This window comes from Xenopus laevis, chromosome 4S (genome assembly GCF_017654675.1).
Source record: "Xenopus laevis strain J_2021 chromosome 4S, Xenopus_laevis_v10.1, whole genome shotgun sequence".
In the NCBI taxonomy this organism is placed as follows: Eukaryota; Metazoa; Chordata; class Amphibia; order Anura; family Pipidae; genus Xenopus; species Xenopus laevis.
In genome coordinates, this window is record NC_054378.1 from 6,891,920 (window position 1) to 6,914,526 (window position 22,607).

Consider the following 22,607-nt stretch of genomic DNA (forward strand, 5'->3'; position numbering starts at 1 on the left):
GGGAGCGCAGCGTATTCCAGAGCGCAGGGATATCACCGGGCCCGACTACATTGAGGCGAAACGTAACCCGAACAAAGAAAACGGACGCGGAGAAAAAAGTGGAGGGAGGGGGGGAAGCGCTGTACGAACTGAGCATTCTCGCTCGGGGACATCCGGGCCGGGGATGGCGGACGGGGCCGATCTGATTGATATTTACGCCGAGGAGGAGTTCATCCAGGTGGGGGAGACCCGGAGCGGCTCAAAGAGAAATGTACATATATTTATCTCTGTCCTATCCCTATAGATAGATATTTATACGCACGTTGGTTGCTGCTTTGATTGGCTACAGGCCTGGAAAGATCCCTGGGCCCTGCATTCCCCTCCCCCAGTGCATGGGGATTATATTTCATTCATTTCTCCTTTACTAATGTCTCAGCTGTGATATTGATCCTTATGCAGAGACTCCCCCATATCTAGGGACAAATACAAGTTGCCCAGCTCCGCCCCTCCCCCTTTTCTTTGTATTATTTATATACAGTCCCCTCTGGCTCCTGTATTATTATTTATTATTATATGTAAACTTCATTGTTCTCATCCATTAAAATCAATCTGCTGCTCCAACCTTGTCTTGCCTGGCTCTGACGCTTTAAAATAGCTCTGTTTATTTCTGCTTTGCTTAAAGGGATACTGTCATGGGAATTAATTTTTTTCCAAAATGAATCAGGTAATAGTGCTGCTCCAGCAGAATTCTGCACTGAAATCCATTTCTCAAGAGAGCAAACAGATTTTTTTTATTCAATTTTGAAATCTGACATGGGGCTAGACATATTGTCAATTTCCCAGCTGCCCCAAGTCATGTGATTGTGCTCTGATAAACTTCAATCACTCTTTACTGCTGTACTGCAAGTTGGAGTGATATCACCCCCTCCCTTTCCCCCCCAGCAGCCAAACAATAGAACAATGGGAAGGTAACCAGATAGCAGCTCCCTAACACAAGATAACAGCTGCCTGGTAGATCTAAGAACAACACTGAATAGTAAAATCCAGGTCCCACTGAGATACATTCAGTTACATTGAGAAGGAAAACAGCAGCCTGCCAGAAAGCATTTCTCTCCTAAAGTGCAGGAACAAGTCACATGACCAGGGGCAGCTGGGAAACTTACAATATGTCTAGCCCCATGTCAGATTTCAAAATTGAATATAAAAAAATCTGTTTGCTCTTTTGAGAAATAGATTTCAGTGCAGAATTCTGCTGGAGTAGCACTATTAACTGATTGATTTTCAATCCGATGACAGGATCCCTTTAAAAGGGGATGTTCACTTTTAAATGAACTGTTAGTATGATGTAGAGAGGGATATTCTGAGATCATTTGCAATTGGTCTTCATTTTTTATTATTTGTGGTTTTTGAGTTGTTTAGCAGCTCTCCAGTTTGCAGTTTCAGCCATCTGGTTGGTTGCCACCTTTTGTGGAAAATAAATACCGGCCTTCCTATATATTCATCTTTTTTCCCTATTAATAACATTGGGATCAACCTGCATTTTTACTGGCCAGCTCGCAACCCTACTGCTTGGATCCAAATTACCCTAGCAACCATGCATTGATTTTAAAGGAGAAGGAAACTACAGAGGCAGTTAATTGCCAAACAATTAGTCAGAATAGTGCAAGCTATAACACTATACTTATTCTGCAGAATACTTTAATATACATGAATAAACAGTTCTCGACACTGTCTCTGTTTGTTTAGGATAGCAGCTGCCATGTTAGCTTGGGTTGACATCACTTCCTGCCTGAGTCTCTCCCTGCTCACTCATAGCTCTGGGCTCAGATTACAGCAGGGAGGGGAGGGGGAGAGGAGCAAACTGAGCATGCTCAAGCCCTAGCCCTGGAGGTTTAAGCTGAAAACAGGAAGTCTGATACAGAAGCCCATGAGTACACAATAGAAGGAAAGAAATGTGCTGTTTCTTTTGACAGAGGACTCAGAGCAGCATTACTTTGAGGGTTTACTGGTGTATTTATATAGACCTTTCTGATAAAGCTTACATAGTTTCAGCCTTTCCTTCTCCTTTAATAAGAGACTGGAATATGAATTGCAGAGGGTCTGAGTAGAAAGATAAGCAATAAAAAGTAGCAATAATAATACATTTGTAGCCTTGCAGAGCATTTTTTTAAATAGGGTCGGTGACCCCTTATTTGAAAGCAGGAAAGAGTCGGAAGAAGAAAGCAAATAATTCAAAAACTATAAAAGAAATAAAATAAAGTCCAATTGAAAAGTTGATTATAATTGGCCATTCTATAACATACTAAAAGTTAACTTAAAGGTGAACCACTCCTTTAAAGGGGGAACTTCACCCAATAACGGCCAGTTTAGAATAATGGGGGGAAAAAACAGTTTTCTAATTTACATGTAACATAACAATGTTTCTAAAGTCAGCTGTCAATGTAATTCTAGGAACGGTATCTGGCAGGCTGTTTATGCTCTCTGCACTGCTGGTTCTGACTCTTTAACCAATTTAGCAGAAGCCAGCTGATTAAAGGAGGATGCAGCCCTAAAGTTAAAAAACCCCTACCCTACATAGACCCCCTCCCTCCTCCCCCCCAAGCCTAAGTGTTACACCGGGCAAATGCCCCTAACGTTTACTTACGACTTGTTGCAGATTCAGGCATCGGAGTTCTGAAACTAGTTGCTTTCAGATAGATCACCAGAAATAACTTTTTCCACTGAGTTTCTATTGTGTCACCGTTTTTCTAATATTTAAGTGTAAAGTGTCATTTTCACCTTCTACAGCAGCTCTGGAAAGGGGGAGTCGCCGACCCTGCAAACTGTTTTAAATTCATACATTAAGTTGATACATTTCTTATCTTTGTACCTGCTGAGCAGAATCGCTGGGTTTTATTACAGGCAGCTGTTGGGGCAGAGACACGCGTGGAGAAGATTAGTCCGGCGACAAACTGCCTCTTCTTCAGGCGACTAATCTCCCCAAACTGGCCTTGCGAGGAAACTTTGGGCGACTTCAGGAAAACAAAACGCTCTAGGTGCCATACCGCCAGCGATTTGCATTCTGCCGGCGGAAAGGCAGTTTGAAGAGATTAGTCGCCCGAAGAAGAGCCGATTTGTCGCCGGGAGTCTAAATCTCCCCGAATCTGATCGTGTGTCTCTGCCTTTAGAATTGATACAATAGTTGCTAATACTCCAGAGATGCTGCTGAGAAATATTCAACTAAATGTTGCAAAATTGTCACAGTTCATAGTCTGCACCTGAATTACTGAGCTGCCGGACTCCAGAGACGACATTAAACTTTAAACTTAGATTTTGGAAAAACTGTAAAAAATAAATACAGTGATGGAAAGTAATTGTAAAAAGTCTTTATTTCTCGGGAACAATCTCAAAACATTTGAACTGAAAAAAGTGTTTGGATGGTGAACGACCCATTTAAAGGAACAGTAACAGCAAAAAATGAAAGGGTTTTGGAATAATGAAAATATAATGCACTGGTGTGTTTGCTTGTATAAACAAACTGCTGTAGTCACGAGGGCAGCCATTCAAAGCTGAAAAAAGGAGAAGAGGTACAGGATTCACAGCGGATAACAGATAAGCTCTGTAGTATACAATGGGATTCTTCTGAATGTATCTCTTATCTACTGTGTATCCTGTGCTTGAATGGCTGCCCCCATAGCTACACAGCAGCTTGTTTATATAAACTATAGTAGTACTTATCTGTTATCTACTGTGTATCCTGTGCTTGAATGGCTGCCCCCATGGCTACACAGCAGCTTGTTTATATAAACTATAGTAGTACTTATCTGTTATCTACTGTGTATCCTGCGCTTGAATGGCTGCCCCCATGGCTACACAGCAGCTTGTTTATATAAACTATAGTAGTACTTATCTGTTATCTACTGTGTATCCTGTGCTTGAATGGCTGCCCCCATGGCTACACAGCAGCTTGTTTATATAAACTATAGTAGTACTTATCTGTTATCTACTGTATATCCTGTGCTTGAATAGCTGCCCCCATGGCTACACAGCAGCTTGTTTATATAAACTATAGTAGTACTTATCTGTTATCTACTGTGTATCCTGTGCTTGAATAGCTGCCCCCATGGCTACACAGCAGCTTGTTTATATAAACTATAGTAGTACTTATCTGTTATCTACCCTGTATCCTGTGCTTGAATGGCTGCCCCCATGGCTACACAGCAGCTTGTTTATATAAACTATAGTAGTACTTATCTGTTATCTACCGTGTATCCTGTGCTTCTATGGCTGCCCCCATGGCTACACAGCAGCTTGTTTATATAAACTATAGTAGTACTTATCTGTTATCTACCGTGTATCCTGTGCTTCTATGGCTGCCCCCATGGCTACACAGCAGCTTGTTTATATAAAGCATAGTTGTATTTCTGAAGCAGGGCAACAGTATTTTATATGGTCATTCCTTTAAAACACTTTCATGTGTTGGGGTTACTGTTCCTTTAAAACATGAACATGTAGCTTTTTAACTTTCAGGCGCAAAGTTGGCATCAGGTCTAGTAACCCATAGCAACCAGTCAGCATATATCAGTTACTGCTGCACTGTTTGAAAGCAAATGGCTAATTGTTGTTATGGGTTACTAGACCTGATGCCAACTTAGTGCCTGCTGTTATCCAGTTATTTTTTTGGCTGCTAGGAGCGGGATGTGGGATCAATCAAAGTACCTTTTGTTTTGTTTTGTCTCGTAATGATTTCTGTAGGTATCAATCAAGCTCTCTGTTGTTTGCTATAAAGTGATGGAACAATTGGCAGAATCATAATATATATTCGGTCGAATCCCTCTGCCTGGCCGAACCGAATCCATATCCAAATTTGCATATGCAAATTAGGGGTGGGGAGGGAAATTGCTTGACTTTTTGTCACAGAGCAAGTAAAAAATGTTTTCCCCTTCACACCCCTAATTTGAATATGCAAATTCAGTTCGGCCGACATATATATATATATATATATATATATATATATATATATATATATATATATATATATATATATATATATATATATATATATATATAGTGCGTGTATGTATTGGGTCCATTATCCAAAAACCCATTCTTCAGAAAGCTCTGAATTTCCAGATTGCGTCTCCCATAGACTCCATTTTATCCATTTTAGCTGAAGAGGAAATTGACAAACTGGCACACAGGGGTAGTGCTGGCAGGGCAAACCCTTACTAGTTTATTTATTCACAGTAATACCCCTTTGCTTGACAAAGTGGTCTTACCCTGAAACATTGCACCTCACAATAAACTATGAAGGACTTGCCCTGCCAGCACTACCCCTGTGTGCCAGTGATTTGCTTCTTTATTCTCTATAATTGTAACCTGAGCTTTGTATTCCTGGATTTCAGGCTAAAGTATCCAGCGCATGCAAGCAGTATAGCAGCTCCAGTAACAGTAGAGCCAGTATTACCGGAGAGCTGTCTATCTAGATTCTTTCTGCAGCCAACGTGGAAACATTTGGGAAAGTGATATGTGCACAGTCTGCAGTGATCATCCCCATAGCCTGTCAGTGCAGCTTGGACTTGTTTTATTGGCAGCGTTTAATGAACTCAAAGGAAACCTTTTCTAGATCAAGATAAAGATGCCCTTTTAGGCACCACTGGCAAAAAACTCCACCTCTCGCTATTTGATAACAAACGCTGTCCTTGTATAGTCGAGGCACATCAGTGCAAAGGTTAAAGGACCAGTAACATCAAAAAAACATTTTAAACATTCGTTAGAATACATACAACCTCATTTTCTGCTGGATAATTAGTGACGAGCCCTAAGCTTAGCTTCTCAACAGCCAATCAGAGCCCACTGAGCATGTGAGTGTCACAGACACTTTCCAAGATGGTGACCCCCTGTGACAAGTTTGAAGTCCTGGATCATTGCTGCTATTGACAAGCTGAAACTTTAGCCTCGTGCAATAAGTTCACTATATAAAATAGGACATTTTTAGCCACATTCATTTTTAGGGTTTAGTTCTCCTTTAAGGCAACCCCGCTTCTCTACCTAGTATTGCTATTAAGTCTAGAGTTAGCACAGTCCAGAATGATGGCTGCCAGGGAAAAGGGAGAGTGAAGTTAGACGTGAGTCTGTATCGGGGGTAAGGAATTTTAATCATTGCAGTTTAAGGTGTAGTTGGATGCATGCTTATAACTAACTTGTAACTAACTCATTTCTAGTGTGATTAATAATATATAATATCACCTCGCTACTGAATCTTATATGTACATATACATACATAAATATATATATTACATATACAGGTATGGGACCTGTTATCCAGAATGCTCGGGACCTAGGGATTTCCGGATAACTGATCTTTCCGTAATTTGGATCTTCATACCTTAAAGGGATACTGTCATGGGAAAAAAAATTTTTTTCAAAATGCATCAGTTAATAGTGCTACTCCAGCAGAATTCTGCACTGAAATCCATTTCTCAAAAGAGCAAACAGATTTTTTTATATTCAATTTTGAAATCTGACATGGGGCTAGACATTTTGTCAATTTCCCAGCTGCCCCATGTCATGTGACTTGTGCCTGCACTTCAGGAGAGAAATGCTTTCTGGCAGGCTGCTGTTTTTCCTTCTCAATGTAACTGAATGTGTCCCAGTGGGACATGGGTTTTTACTATTGAGTGTTGTTCTTAGATCTACCAGGCAGCTGTTATCTTGTGTTAGGGAGCTGTTATCTGGTTACCTTCCCATTGTTCTTTTGTTTGGCTGCTGGGGGGGAAAGGGAGGGGGTGATATCACTCCAACTTGCAGTACAGCAGTAAAGAGTGATTGAAGTTTATCAGAGCACAAGTCACATGACATGGGGCAGCTGGGAAATTGACAAAATGTCTAGCCCCATGTCAGATTTCAAAATTGAATATAAAAAAATCTGTTTGCTCTTTTGAGAAATGGATTTCAGTGCAGAATTCTGCTGGAGTAGCACTATTAACTGATGCATTTTGAAAAAAATTTTTTTTCCCATGACAGTATCCCTTTAAGTCTACTAGAAAATCACTTAAATATTAAATAAACCCAAGAGGCTGGTTTTGCTTCCAATAAAGATAAATTATATCTTAGTTGGGATCAAGTACAAACTCCTGTTTTATAATTACACAGGAAAAGGAAATACTTTTTAAAAATTTGGATTATTTGGATAAAATGTGGGAGACGTGTTTTCCTTAATGGGTTTCCGGGTAAGGGATCCTATACCTGTACATGTGTTTTTCCTAATTTTATTGGTACTTGTTTATATGTTTTAGTATATATATATACTCACAATTACAGTGCTCCAACGTTTCGGCCCCTCTTGGGACCTTTTTCAAGGATAATATACAATGTGCAAATAAAACTTTATATAGTGCTCACAATACAAAATGGCGCCAAAGTGACCTCCCATTCCTTGTGACATATTGACCAATGGTGTGTCTTCTAATTGTCATACAATCATTTTGCGCATCTGTTAAAAATTTGTTAAGAAGTGTGTTAAGAAATTTTCACTTAAAATGGTTTTCTTTTTCTAAAAAAAATTTTTAAAACCTGTACAAAATATATAACAGGTTTCTTAAAGGGATACTGTCATGGGAAAAATTTTTTTTTCAAAATGAATCAGTTAATAGTGCTGCTCCAGCAGAATTCTGCACTGAAATCCATTTCTCAAAAGATCAAACTGATTTTTTTTATATTCAATTTTGAAATCTGACATGGGGCTAGACATTTTGTCAATTTCCCAGCTGCCCCAAGTCATGTGACTTGTGCTCTGATAAACTTCAATCACTCTTTACTGCTGTACTGCAAGTTGGAGTGATATCACCCCCTCCCTTTTCCCCCCCAGCAGCCAAACAAAAGAACAATGGGAAGGTAACCAGATAGCAGCTCCCTAACACAAGATAACAGCTGCCTGGTAGATCTAAGAACAACACTCAATAGTAAAAACCCATGTCTCACTGAGACACATTCAGTTACATTGAGTAGGAAAAACAGCAGCCTGCCAGAAAGCATTTCTCTCCTAAAGTGGAGGCACAAGTCACATGACTTGGGGCAGCTGGGAAATTGACAATATGTCTAGCCCCATGTCAGATTTCAAAATTGAATATAAAAAAATCAGTTTGCTCTTTTGAGAAATGGATTTCAGTGCAGAATTCTGCTGGAGCAGCACTATTAACTGATGTTAAATGTTTTTCGATGACAGGATCCCTTTAAGTATATGTGCAATATACTATGTGACCAGTAGATGTCCCCATCAGTTCAATAAAAACGACTCATAAAAGCGCTGCAGGTTTCAACCTACGAAATAAGAAGCATAACAAGTTACTAGAACATTTATATCTGCAAATTGCAACATATGTTTCTCATCATTTAGAACTATATCCTCTTTTCCATTTATTCTTGTTACTTATGTATCTATTCAATCTGCTGTCTCAACTGGATGTTTTTTTTCAAAAGATAAATACTCTCAGGATGTTTTAAATGAAGAAGCAATTGTTTGCTGTTTGCCCATTTAGACCTTTTGGTGCCACACAATCGAATTAGTGTATCCAAAAGGCCACTCTCTGTAATAGAGCTCATTTTCTACATCTCCCCCTCTTGGTCTAGGTTTGACCACATCAATGAGCGTAATACACGTGAATGTCGATGCATCATGTTTACAATCAGCCCAGTGCTTTGCCACCGGTTATATCTTGTTTCTTTTTACCTTCTTTGGTTATGTTTTTTCTATACAGATCAAGGGCAGCTCGAATACTTGTGCATCCCAATCCTCTCCTTCAATTGTCTTAAGGTGGCCATACACGGAGAGATCCGCTGGTTTGGTGATGTCGCCAAACGAGCGGATCTCCCCTATATTCCCACCTTGAGGTGGGCAATATCGGGCTGATCCGATTGTGGGCCCTAGGGCCCAACGATCGGATCCTAATGGTGGCTTTACGGGCGGTCAGATCGCGGGACCGAATCAACGAACAGATGCGGCCGCTATCCGAGGGGATTAGTGGGCCAGATCTCGATCGGGGAAGCCCGTCAGGGGGGTCCCATACACGGGCCAATAAGCTGTGGACTCGATCTGTCGGCAGTGTTTATCGGCCCGTGTATGGCCACCTGTACAGTTTTCCCCGCAGTCAGTGGCGTAACTAGATGTTACTGGGCCCCGCAGCAAAATAATTTTAGGGCTCCCAAAATATCCAGTGGTTTCCTTGTATTAACAATATATATTAAAATTCCTAATTAATTAGAGCCTTATGGGGCCCCCTATGCCTCTTGGGCCCCCCTGCAGCCGCAGGGTCTGCTTCCTCTGTAGTTACGCCCCTGCCCGCAGTATATCAACCCACACGGGCACTGGATGATATATACAACCATCATCGTTTCGCATGTCCTCCTGTGCTTAACCCTATGTCTCTTTCCAGTATGCAGCGCCGATTCAGACTAAGTAGCCTCCTGAGGCGGCTCCTGCAATGCCGCCCCCCCTCACCAACTTACGTGTCGGGAGGGGAGGCAGAAACACTATTGCGGAGAGCGCAATTGCGCTCTCTTGCAATAGTACAGCCGAATTTCCGGTTCAAAAAATGGAAATTCAGCTCTTAAAGGTGCAGGAGCGGCTTTTTGCCGCCCCTGGAATCCTTTCAGGCTCAGCTCGCCTCATTGGCGGCGCACCCCTGCCAGTATGCAGGTGCGTAAAATGTGTTCCTAGCATAAGACTGCTGCCCCTTTACACAGCCTTTACACTTGAATACCCCAGGCTTTGGACTTAAGACATTTTCTTGTACTTTTATAACATATTTGTCTACAGGGTCTGATGGGCTCAATTGTTCTTTAAGATTCCTCGCTCTGGAATAACCAAATTTAGGACGTTTTGGGACTTTCCTCATTAGCTGTTCATCTGTTGTTATAATATCCCAATTTTTAAGGACACTTTGCCTTACACTCTCACTGTTAGTGTTATACCTACTTATATAGTACTTTTCCTGATTATATTCATTTTTATTTAAACCATTTTTTACATCTTTCTCTCTCATTACCTCTATGCGATCTGCATGTTCCGCCCATCTGATGGTATCCTCAATCAATTGACGTGGGCAACCCCTTCCAAAAATCTTTTACCCATCACTTGCAAGTCTCGTTTTCTCCTGACTATTTCGCTATCTGTACGAATTATCCGTAGCATCTGTGATTTGGGCAGTGAATTCAGCTGATGCTTAGGGTGGTGGCTTTATATATATATATATATATATATATATAAGTGTGTGTCTCTCTCTCTCTCTCTCTCTCTCTCTCTCTCTATCTCTCTCTATCTCTCTCTATATCTCTATATATATATATATATATATCAGTCATATTATTAACCGGCACTCACTATCAATCGATCAAGTCCCGGGTGCTCATTTGGGGTAGTCTCTAAAAAAGAAGTGCTCCTGATTACATATATATATATATATATATTTGGTATTGTAATTTAATTTCTGAATTGGTGCTACATCTCTCATAGGAGTCGGAGTTTGCTGCTGAGCAGGTAGACCTGTATGACGATGTGTTGGCTGTGCCGGCAATTTCTTCCCTGTACACTGATGGCAACAGAAACATCAGCTCCCTGGAAGCACCATCTCCCATACAGAGCACCTCTCCTAAGTCATACAACAAGACTTCTGAAATCCTGTACCTCGGTGGGCGCAACAGGGTGTCCATGTACATTGGGAACTTCTCGTGGGTAAGTGATGGGCAGGGTGAGGGTGTTTTTTTATCAATAAGCCTATGTGCTCCTCAAACCTTCCTGATCTACCGTATATACACACACATGCAGATAAACTGCCGACTTGATCTAAATGAGCTGAATTTGCAGATTAAAACTGCCTGTAGTTGGGCACCTTAACTGTAACAGATAGAAGGGCCATATCCTAGGACCTTACATTCAGTCCCCATATGTTTCCTGGTATCCGCTCATATATTTATTATCAGTGTAGTCTTTTTTTTTCTTCTCTGTTCTCTCTCTGTTTCAACAATGTTCTTTTTAATCACTGCAGGCCAAAACATCACTACTTTATTTAGATGGGCCCTTACCAGTGCTTTGTAAAGGGGAAGAATGACCTTCCTCAGGGCTTTAGCACACGGGCAGGTTCCGGGAAATTTAGTCGCCTGGCAATGCACTCGCGGCCATTCAGTTTCCAAAGTTGCCTCACGAGGAAACTTCGGAATCGCCACGAGTGCATTGCCGCAGGCGATTTTTTCATTTTAGCAGGGGGAAGGCAGTTTGGGGAGATTGCCCCGAAGAAGAAGCAGTTAGTCGATTAATCTTCCCGTGTGCTAAAGCCCTTAAAGGAAGGTCTTAAAGGACCAGTAACATTTTTTCTTAAAAAATTCATTTGTATAGATCTAAAAATAAAAACCACCAACACAAATTAAACTTTAAAATCGCAAAGTCTTTATTAAGAAATAACTTGCAGAATCTCCACTTGCGCTCCTCTTCAGAAAGGGATAGGATGATCCATTGTGCGGTGCTCGATTTCTCCTCCCTGCCTTCCTTAAAGGAAATAGCCAGGGAGGAGAAATTGAGCGCCGCAAGATGGATCGTCGCCATGTTCCCTTTTCTAAAAAAGGGGCGCAAGCGGAGTGGATAAGTTATTTCTTAATAAATACTTAATTTTAAAAGTTTAATTTGTGTTGGTGTTTTTTTTTCCGATCTATACAAACAAATTATTTTTTGTAAAACAAAATTTGATGTTACTGGTCCTTTAATTGGTGATATTCGAGCCCGCCCGACACCCGTAGGTTTACCCGTGGGTCGGGCTGGTTCAGGCTGGTTCAGGCTGACCTCACACCCCCATTTGCCACCTTACACTACCAGCTTCTGGTTTTATAGCCACTTGCCCCACCCCTTTTGTGATGTCATCAGCGGGGGCAAGTTTTGCAGGTCTATAAAAGGAACCCGGAAGTCAGGTGCTGGTGGAGGGAGGGTGGGTTGGGTACGGGTCAGGTAAAACCCGAATTAACCCTGGAATTAAAAAAGAAATAATGAATGAATATAAATTAGAAAAGTGCTTAGAATGGCACTCTCATCAATTTTACGTTCACTTATTTCAAAGGTTTATTTATCCTTTAATGCTTATTCTCTTTTGCCAGATATTGCTCTCCAGTCCATTGCATCCGATTCAATATTTTAATTATTTTTTTTTTACTGCAGTGGACAACAGATCAGCAGCTGCTCACTCTGATCCGTTCCCTGGGCATCAAAGATCATGTGGAAATAAAATTTGCAGAGAATAGAGCTAATGGCCAGTCCAAAGGGTAAGGAGCAGCGGAAATTGAAAGCTATTGTGGTGCCTTGTGATTACGTTCCTAAACTTACTGTTTGTGTTGCTGTTGACTCGGCAGGTTTGCAGAGGTCACTCTCTCCTCTGAATCCTCCATGAATCTTATACTCGAGCATTTGCCTCAGAAGAAGCTGAATGGGAAGAAGCTGGATGTGCGACCAGCCAATCGGCAGAACTTGTCCTTCTTTGAAGCACTTTCACGCAAGAGTAAGACAATAAACAAGGCCCAGACCCCATCCCTACAATATGATATACAGGAGACCTCAAAAACACATAGGGACAGCCAGAGCAATTGTACAGTTATGGGATCTGTTATCTGGAAATCCGTAATCCAGAAAGTATTTTCTCTGTAATAATAAAACAGTAGCTTGTACTTGATCCCAACTAAGATATAATCAATTCTTATTGGAAGCAAAGCCAGCCTATTGGGTTTATTTAATGTTTACATGATTTTCTAGTAGTCTTAAGGTATGAAGATCCAAATTACAGAGAGATCCGTTATCTGGAAAACCCCAGGCCCGAGCATTCTGGATTGCAGGTCCCATACCTGTACTTACTGTGACATTTACCACAAACAACTTATGCCCCAAAGAATTTAGGCCAGGAACCGTCCAAGTCCCAAGGGGGGAGGGTCTATCCTGAAGGATTATGTGGCTTTCTTTAAAGGGTAAGTAAACCTTTAAAATAAGTAAATATAAAATTGATGACAGTGCTATTCTAAGAAATTTTGGAGTGTACATTTATTATTTATTTTATTATTCCAAGATATTAAGGGATACATTTGCTGTTAATATGAATGAATTTCGTTACAACAGCGCCACCTGCTGGTCAGTTTCCCACCAGTCTGACCACCAAGTAGTCAAGGAAGTTGTCAGGAGAAAGAAAGCGGCTGCTCTGATGTTCTTTTAGATAGAAAAGATGTGAGAAAGGTTTCTAATGTTTATTCCTAAGCAGAAATAAGCCTCTTTCTTTCTCCAACTTCCTTGACTACTTGGTGGTCAGACTGGTGGGAAAATGACCAGCAGGTGGCGCTGTTGTAACAAAATTCATTCATATTAACAGTACATGTATCCCTTAATATCTTGGAATAAAAACAAAATAAATAACTGATGTACATGTACAAAAGTGCTTAGAATAGCACTCTCGTCAATTTTAAATTCACTTGTTTTTAAGGTTTACTTATCCTTTAAAGGTGGCCATACACAGGGATGTCGCCAAATATGTGGATCTCTCCCCGATATGCCCACATTGAGGTGGGCGATATTGGGCTGATCCGATCATGGGCTCTAGGGCCCAACGATCCGATCATAATGCTGCCAATATGGGCGGTCAGATCGCGGGACCGCATCAATGAACAGATGTGGCCGCGATCCTACAGGATTTTTATACCCTACCCGATCGGCATCTGATCAACTTTCGGCCAGATATCGACCGGGGAAGCCCGCCGAATGGCCCCACACACTGGCCAATAAGCTGCTGACTCTGCCTGTCTGCAGCTTTTATCAGCCCGTGTATGGGGTCCTTTGATGTAGGACTCTAATTGGCTCACCTCTATTTTTGTTTACCTGCACCCATGCACCAAGTTATTGGCACTGGTTCATAAAGACCCACAGATTTCACAGTGCACAATAGAATGTACCTGTGAGGGGTGAGCAAAGTAGTACTTCCCCTTTAATCATTAGTTTCTATTTTATGTTCCCGTTCACAACCTACTTTTCTTGTCTCCTCAGAGATTCCACCCCGAGCAAATTCAAAGAGCTCTTCAGATTTGACAGACGGGTCTTCCACACTAGGCGAGCCTGCCATGTTGTCACCTCCAGCCGAGGCTCCAAAAAGGATCATGCCGTTGCTCTCCAACACCTCCTATTGTGAAGCTCCTTCTCGCATCCCTGTCATGACCCTTCAACATCCCACTATGACTCTTCCTCCTCCTCCTCCTCAGTCTCCCACATTGCATGCTGCTTACCGGCCACCCCCTATTCCCCCTCTACACTATACCCATTTAATGCCTCCACCTCCCAGGCTGCTGCCGCCTCCATTAGGCATGCCTCCACCTGGCAGTGTACCACCTTCCCTCCATCTAAACCCTGCCTTCTTTCCCCCTCCCAATTCTGTCCTTTGTCCCCCGCCGGAACCATTCAAGATGATTCCCCACCCCTATATACATAGCCGGTGAGTAATGCTAAAATGATTGGTAGAGTTAAGTGCGGGGCCGATTTTTAATTTTATTATTGTATTGTATTTCCTGGGCATGCAAGGTAATTCTGTTTATATTAGCAACTGTAAAAATTAGGGATGCTCCGAATCCAGTATTCGGTTTGGGATTCAGCCTTTTTCAGCAGGATTCTGCCGAATCCTTCTGCCCGGCCGAACGGAATCCTAACTTGCATATGCAAATTAGGGGCGGGGAGGGAAAACGCGTGACTTTTTATCACAAATCAAGGAAGTAAAAAATGTTTTCCCCTGCCCATTCAGGATTCGGTTCGGTATTCGGCCGAATCTTTCACAAAGGATTCGGGGGTTCGGCCGAATCCAAAATAGTGGATTCGGTGCATCCCTAGTAAAAATATAAAAACGGCTATGTTTAAACCGATATATTGAACATCTAATTAACTATTAATTATAGTGATTGTTCCCCTTAAGGGCAGAGACACACGGGGGGATTAGTCGCCCGGTGACAAATTGCCTCTTCTTCTGGCGACTAATGTCCCCGAACTGCCTCCCCGCTGGCTAGAATCTCTGAGTGCTTTGCTTTCTAAATTTCCTCGTGAGGCAACTTTGGGCGACTACGGAAAACGAAGTGCTTCAAGTGCCATCCCAACAGCACTTTAGATTCTAGCGGCGGGGTGGCAGTTCGGGGAGATTAGTCGCACGAAGAAGTGATTTGCTGCCGGGCGACTAAATCTCCCTGAATCTTCTCGTCTGTCTCTGCCCTAAATATACATAAATATGTAGCAAGTCATATAATGTCACTATTTATAGCTGCTTACACATGTTGCAACTGACTGTGCTAAGTTGGGGTACACACTTGCATAATAAGCTAGTGCCTGACCTAAATTTGCACATATGTCTGGATAGGTTGATTTGTCCTTCAATCCTTAAAGGAATTCTGTCATGATTTTTATGATATAGTTTTTATTTCTAAATGACAGTTTACACTGCAAATAATTCACTCTACAATATAAAATTTTATTCCTGAACCAGCAAGTGTATTTAGTTGTAATATTGGTGTGTAGGTGCATCTCAGCTCATTTTGCCTGGTCATGTGATTTCAGAAAGAGCCAGCACTTTAGGATGGAACTGCTTTCTGGCAGGCTGTTGTTTCTCCTACTCAATGTAACTGTATGTGTCTCAGTGGGACCTGGATTTTACTATTGAGCGTTGTTCTTATATCTATCAGGCAGCTGTTATCTTGTGTTAGGGAGCTGTTATCTGGTTACCTTCCCATTGTTCTGTTGTTTGGCTGCTGGGGGGGGGAAGGGAGGGGGTGATATCACTCTAACTTGCAGTACAGCAGTAAAGAGTGACTGAAGTTTATCAGAGCACAAGTCACATGACTGGGGGCAGCTGGAAAACTGACAATATGTCTAGCCCCATGTCAGATTTCAAAATTAAATATTAAAAAATCTGTTTGCTCTTTTGAGAAATGGATTCAGTGCAGAATTCCGCTGTAGCAGCGCTATTAACTGATTCATTTTGGGAAAAAAAGCATTTTTCCCATGACCGTATCCCTTTAATAACCTGCATAACGAGCGAGTGCCCCCATTAGATCATTATGGGCATGCGTGTGCCCGAGCATGGCCGCCCACCCCTGGTCAGTGTAGGGGGAGAATCACTTCTGGTGAGGGGAAAACAAATTCCCTTTAAAGTGGCCATGAGATTAAAAAAAGTGTGTGAAATGTTGAGCTACATACGTTGTGTTTGTGTTTACGTTGACTTGTAGAGACCCGAAAGGTCCGTATCCTCCAGTAAGTGACGCAGAGTTTGAAGAGTTAATGAACAGAAACCGTGCAATCTCTAGGAGCGCGCTCTCGAACGCTGTATGCGGGGCAACTTCAGGTAACCCAACCAGCTGCAGTTCTTCAGGGCGACTTTAGGCAACTCAGTCTTTTGTTTTTTCTGCATCATGGGAAAAGCTGTGTTAGCTAATATTCTCCACAATGCTTTCAATTCTTCTCGCAGGGGATTATGCAAACGCCATCAAAACTCTAGAAACAGCCATTGCTGTGATTAAGGAGTCTCGTGTGGCCAATGACGATCGCTGCCGGGTCCTGCTTGCCTCCCTCAAAGACTGTTTGCATGGGATTCAGGACAAAGCCAACTCTTCCAGGTACCAAAGATGAAAGCAGCAGAGCTTCACAGGAAGAATTCTCCTGAAAGGGGAACTATCGTGAAAATTGAATATATGGGATGCACCGACGGATTCCAGGATTCGGCCGAATCCTTGCGCCTGGCCAAACCAAATCTGAAACCTAATTTGCAAATGTAAATTAGGGGCGGAGAGGGAAATCTTCACCAAGGATTCGGCCGGATCCTTCACCAAGGATTCGGCCGGATCCTTCACCAGGGATTCGGCCGGATCCTTCACCAGGGATTCGGCCGGATCCTTCACCAGTGATTCGGCCTGATCCTTCACCAGGGATGCGGCCGGATCCTTCACCAGGGATGCGGCCGGATCCTTCACCAGGGATTCGGCCTGATCCTTCACCAGGGATGCGGCCGGATCCTTCACCAGGGATGCGGCCGGATCCTTCACCAGGGATGCGGCCGGATCCTTCACCAGGGATGCGGCCGGATCCTTCACCAGGGATGCGGCCGGATCCTTCACCAGGGATTCGGCCGGATCCTTCACCAGGGAGTCGGCCGGATCCTTCACCAGGGATTCGGCCGGATCCTTCACCAGGGATTCGGCCGGATCCTTCACCAGGGATTCGGCCGGATCCTTCACCAGGGATTCGGCCGGATCCTTCACCAGGGATTCGGCCGGATCGTTCACCAGGGATTCGGCCGGATCCTTCACCAGGGATTCGGCCGGATCGTTCACCAGGGATTCGGCCGGATCGTTCACCAGGGATTCGGCCGGATCCTTCACCAGGGATTCGGCCGGATCCTTCACCAGGGATTCGGCCGGATCCTTCACCAGGGATTCGGCCGGATCCTTCACCAGGGATTCGGCCGGATCCTTCACCAGGGATTCGGCCGGATCCTTCACCAGGGATTCGGCCGGATCCCAAATAATGCATTCAGTGCATTCCTAATATAAGCTTCAGCATACTGAAATAAGAAGCTTTCTAAATAAAATCAATTAAAAATTCTGCACTGTTTCTGAAATAATCAAGTTTATCTTCACTATTCCTATCTCAGCATCTGTTTCTCGTATTAGAGCTCACTCTATTAAAATAACCAGACTTCACGTCTCTCTACATGCAGGATTTGTGTTATTTTATTTGTACTGGAATCAGTTATTTGAATGATCTCTTATACATCTGCTAGGAAAGGAAGCCCTTATAAGACAGAATGAAGAGAAACGGATGCCGAGAGAGGAATTCTTATTATTACAATACTTCTTGTTTCAGTATGAGGAAGCTTATATTAAACTTTCATTTTCACGATAGTTCCCTTTTAAAGGGGAAGTAAAGTCTAAAATAGAATAATGCTTTATTTTGTATACTAAACATGAATTGTTGGCCACAGGGGGTCACCATCTTGTTACTTTGTTATATATCTTTGCAAGACTAAGACTGTGCACATGCTCAGTGTGGTCTGGGCTGCTTAGGGATCGTCATAAATGATCAAAACAGCACAAGTCAAATAATATCTGCCAGAAGCCGATACAGCAAGACTGATTAATAATCAGAATATACAGACTGCACTGGGTCCTGTGTTGTCATGTCATCTAATGTGGATTTTATAGTTTTTGTATTGTTTAATACAAACTTTCTCCAACTCTGCAGCAAAATAATCCTCCAAATAGAATCCCAGTTTATCTGTTTAAATCTGGCTCCATGATCTTTGTCCCTGCAGCTGGAGTTGGAAACATTAAAACGGACGTAAAGGCAAAAATAAAATCCAATACAAATCTCTACACAGTCGCCGACTGCTCTACAGGGAAACAAACAAAGCTGCTTGAGTTCTGCATGGCTGGGAAGTAAGGCGGGGGCTCCCCCTGCTGTTCATAAGTATGATTGTTTCCCTGCAGAGCAGTTAGGGACCGTCTGACCATTCCTATCCACAGCAGTAAATGAAGGGAGAATGTCACTGCATACAGTCAGTACACATTTTTAATAGTATATTGGATATAGGTTTCTTTTTCATGAAAGATATAAAAAATGGGATTTTATTTTTTTGCCTTTACATGCCCTTTAAGAATTATCTTGAGCTTTAATTTTCTGCCTGTCCACTGTAGGAAGAGACACCGCTCCAGAGACAGATCTCCTAGCCGATCAAGGGAAGGCAGCAGCCGGCGTCACAGAGACTCGCACGACCGATCGGATGAATATTACCAAGAGCGACATCGCGACAAGGATCGACACCGCTGAAAGGTGACCCAAAGTTTGGAAGGGATTAATCATCATTTTTACTACAGGTATGGGACCTGTTATCCAGAATGCTCAGGACCTGGGGTTTTTTCCGGATAACATCTTTCCATAATTTTTTGTACCGTAAAGGAAAACTTTACCCCTCAAACAATGTAGGTCTCTATAAAAAGATATAAAAACAGCTCATATGTAAAACCCTGCTTCATGTAAATAAACCATTTTCATCATAAATATACTATTTTAGTAGTATGTGCCATTGGGTAATCATAAATAGAAAATTGCCATTTTAAAAAATAAGGTCCGCCCCCTTGGATCGTGCGATTCTCGGTGCACACAAACAAACCATACATGTTAGGTCACATGAGCCAATAAACAGACAGAGTTGTGTCTTTTGCTTCCACACTTCTTCCTGTTACAGTTAGAGCTGCAGTATTTCTGGTCAGGTGATCTCTTCCTGTTACAGTTAGAGCTGCAGTATTTCTGGTCAGGTGATCTCTTCCTGTTACAGTTAGAGCTGCAGTATTTCTGGTCAGGTGATCTCTTCCTGTTACAGTTAGAGCTGCAGTATTTCTGGTCAGGTGATCTCTTCCTGTTACAGTTAGAGCTGCAGTATTTCTGGTCAGGTGATCTCTTCCTGTTACAGTTAGAGCTGCAGTATTTCTGGTCAGGTGATCTCTGAGGCAGCACACAGACCATCACAAAATGGTGGTTCAAGAGATGTAAAAGGGCAAGATTTACTTAAATATATATATTATATCGGTATGACAAGATTATTTAATATGCCACTTAATTTGATATAAACGGTCTGTTTCTTAAATATTCATTTTGGGGGGATCGTTTTCCTTTTAATCTGCTAGAAAATCATATAAACATGAAATAAACCCAATAGACTGGTTTTGCCTCCAATAAGGATTAATTATATCTTAGTTGGGATCAAGTACAAGCGACTGTTTTATTATTACAGAGAAAACAGAAACACATTTTTAAGTCTACGGGAGACGTCCTTTACGTAATTCGGAGCTTTCTGGATAACTGGCTTCCGGATACCGGTACATTGAATGTGACCCACTCCAGCATTTCTCTTTGTGTTTCTGTTCCAGGTCTCCATGATGCCACACGCATTTGTTTTTTTTTTTTAAACTAAAGGACTAACGTTGCGTCCTTGTGACCTAATGAAGCTCGCCACTCATCTCCTATTTCATTAGTGACTTCTCCCTTTGTTACTCATGGGATTTTATTCCAGTTCTTGCAAGGACCAACCTGTCTCCTTCAATCACAGCTTTTTCCACCGGCGACCCCCTTGTCCATCAGACTTTTATCAAAGAGGCTGACTTTTCCCGTATCCTCAATCTGCATCTTCTTCCCTTCCAATCATGGAAACGTTGTCTACGACTTCCTTACAATAGCAGATTTTTTTCTTTGCGCTCTACAGTATTCTTTCTTTGCGTTGATTTGTTCCTCGCAGCTTCTAGCTGTAAGAGACGGTGGATTTGTTCAAGCTTCACTGTAAGACTCGGCACTGGGAGGAAATTCTCTAACTATATTGTATGTATCCAGTGTGCAGACTATTGCTGAGGGCATTGCTCAGAAACTGATACCACGTCGGAGAGTGTTTTGGGCAGACGTTAAAAAAGATTTTTCTCTACCTGTGCCCACCCTCTCTCCTATCATGTTCATTACACTGAGTTTGGTGGAAGGAGTTGCGGTAACCTGCTGCGCTGGGAAGGTCGGACAAATATTAGTTTGTTTTTTACCATATCCGAATGTTTCGTTTATTATATAGAGGGGCATTGTAATAGCCTAAGGGTCATGGCACACAGGGAGATTAGTCGCCCGGCAACAAATCTCCTCTTCTTCGGGGCGACTAATCTCCCCGACTGCCTTCCCGCCGGCTAAAATGTAAATCACCGGCGGGATGGCACGCGGCGTGATTCGTTTTCTGATGACGCCTCACGAGGAAACTTCAGACGACTTCGGAAAACGTTTTAGCCGGCGGGAAGGCAGTCCGGGGAGATTAGTCGCCCCGAAGAAGAGGAGATTTGTTGCCGGGCGGCCAATCTCCCCGAATCTGCCTGTGTGCCCTGACCCTAAGGGAAGCCCTGCGTGAAACCCCCTCTGGCGGGGAATTACCCCTCCCAACACCATCAGTTGCTCCTGTTCATTTTCCCTGCCTGGAAATTGTGGAATAAATTGATAATGTTGTTAAACTTTTACACGACTCATCTGGTTTTTGTATCTAACGGCTTCTATATTCAGGGATGTCCCAAATAGAAACTCACAGGCCCAGATGTGGTATTCCAAGGGTTATTTATGACCCTTTTAAAGAGAACTAACCCTCAAAAATGATTGAAGTGGCATATTTTATATAGTGAACTTATTGCACGAGGCTAAAGTGTCAGCTTGTCAATAGCAGCAATGATCCAGGACTTCAAACTTGTCACAGGGGGTCACCATCTTGGAAAGTGTCTGTGACACTCACATGCTCAGTGGGCTCTGATTGGCTGTTGAGAAGCTAAGCTTAGGGCTCGTCACTAATTATCCAGCAGAAAATGAGCTTCCCTGGCTGTAATATAAGCTGATGCTACAGGTTTGCTGATTATTCAATTCTGATGCTAATTGCACTGGTTTCTGTGCTGCCATGTAGTAATTATGTGTATTAATTACTAATCAGCCTTATATTGTGACATTTCTATTCTATGTGTACTGTATATTGTGAGTGGCTCCCTAAGCTCAGTAAGTGACAGCAGCACAGAGCATGTGCAGTGAATCAGCAGAAAAGAAGATGGGGAGCTACTGGGGCATCTTTGGAGACACAGATCTTTACTGCTAAAGGGCTGTGGTTGCCTTGGGCTGGTACAGTTTAGTGCTGATTTTATATGGCAGGAGTACAAAATTTGCTACTAATTCAAGGCTTCTGTTTGCAGTGGAAGAGAGCCATGAAGGAGTCTCTGTTTTTTTTCCTTATCCCCAGTTTCAGTCGGGAGTTGTGCCAGTGTAAAACTATATTTTCACTGTTGCCACTTTTTATTATTCATCTTTCTATTCAGGCCCTCTCCTATTCTTACTCCTATTCCTCCTATTGCTGGGGTAATTTGGACCCTAGCAACCAGATTACTGAAACAGCAAACTGAAGAGCTGCTGAATAAAAAGCTAAATAACTCAAAAACTACAAATAATAAAAAACTGTAACCTGACGTGGCCCCATATTGTGCAACTAACGTGGCCCTATATTGTGCAACTAACGTGGCCCTATATTGTGCAACTAACTTGGCCTTATATAGTGCAACTAACTTGGCCCCATATTGTGCAACTAACTTGTCCCCATATCGTGCAACTAGCTTTGCCCTATATTGTGCAACTAACTTGGCCCTATATTGTGCAACTAACTTGGCCCTATATTGTGCAACTAACTTGGCCCCATATTGTGCAACTAATGTGGCCCTATATTGTGCAACTAACTTGGCCCTATATTGTGCAACTAACTTGGCCCTATATTGTGCAACTAACTTGGCCCTATATTGTGCAACTAACTTGGCCCTATATTGTGCAACTAACTTGGCCCTATATTGTGCAACTAACTTGGCCCTATATTGTGCAACTAACTTGGCCCCATATTGTGCAACTAACTTGGCCCCATATTGTGCAACTAACTTGGCCCCATATTGTGCAACTAACTTGGCCCCATATTGTGCAACTAACGTGGCCCCATATTGTGCAACTAACGTGGCCCCATATTGTGCAACTAACTTGGCCCTATATTGTGCAACTAACTTGGCCC

The 22,607-nt window shown here is 42.5% G+C and overlaps 1 protein-coding gene across 4 annotated transcripts; it reads left to right on the plus strand.

Moving 5' to 3' along the window:
• The first annotated feature begins 4 nt into the window (after positions 1-4).
• Positions 5-21,040, plus strand: cpsf7.S (cleavage and polyadenylation specific factor 7 S homeolog). Of its 4 annotated transcripts, none has more exons than XM_018259783.2 (9): positions 5-250; positions 10,472-10,690; positions 12,161-12,264; positions 12,352-12,497; positions 14,021-14,462; positions 16,234-16,349; positions 16,473-16,620; positions 18,697-18,876; positions 19,930-21,040. In XM_018259783.2, exons 1-8 carry the CDS (start codon positions 164-166, stop codon positions 18,827-18,829), a joined length of 1,395 nt encoding a protein of 464 aa, XP_018115272.1. In that variant the 5' UTR covers positions 5-163; the 3' UTR covers positions 18,830-18,876; positions 19,930-21,040.
• Positions 21,041-22,607: the final 1,567 nt, after the last annotated feature.

Excerpts from the sequence above, each read along its gene's own strand:
- cpsf7.S (XM_018259783.2), top strand. The coding sequence starts at position 164 with ATGGCGGACGGGGCCGATCTGATTGATATTTACGCCGAGGAGGAGTTC. Across the intron at positions 251-10,471 it reads GGAGCGGCTCAAAGAGAAAT|GAGTCGGAGTTTGCTGCTGA; the intron begins GTACATATATTT and ends CATCTCTCATAG. Across the intron at positions 12,265-12,351 it reads GCTAATGGCCAGTCCAAAGG|GTTTGCAGAGGTCACTCTCT; the intron begins GTAAGGAGCAGC and ends TTGACTCGGCAG.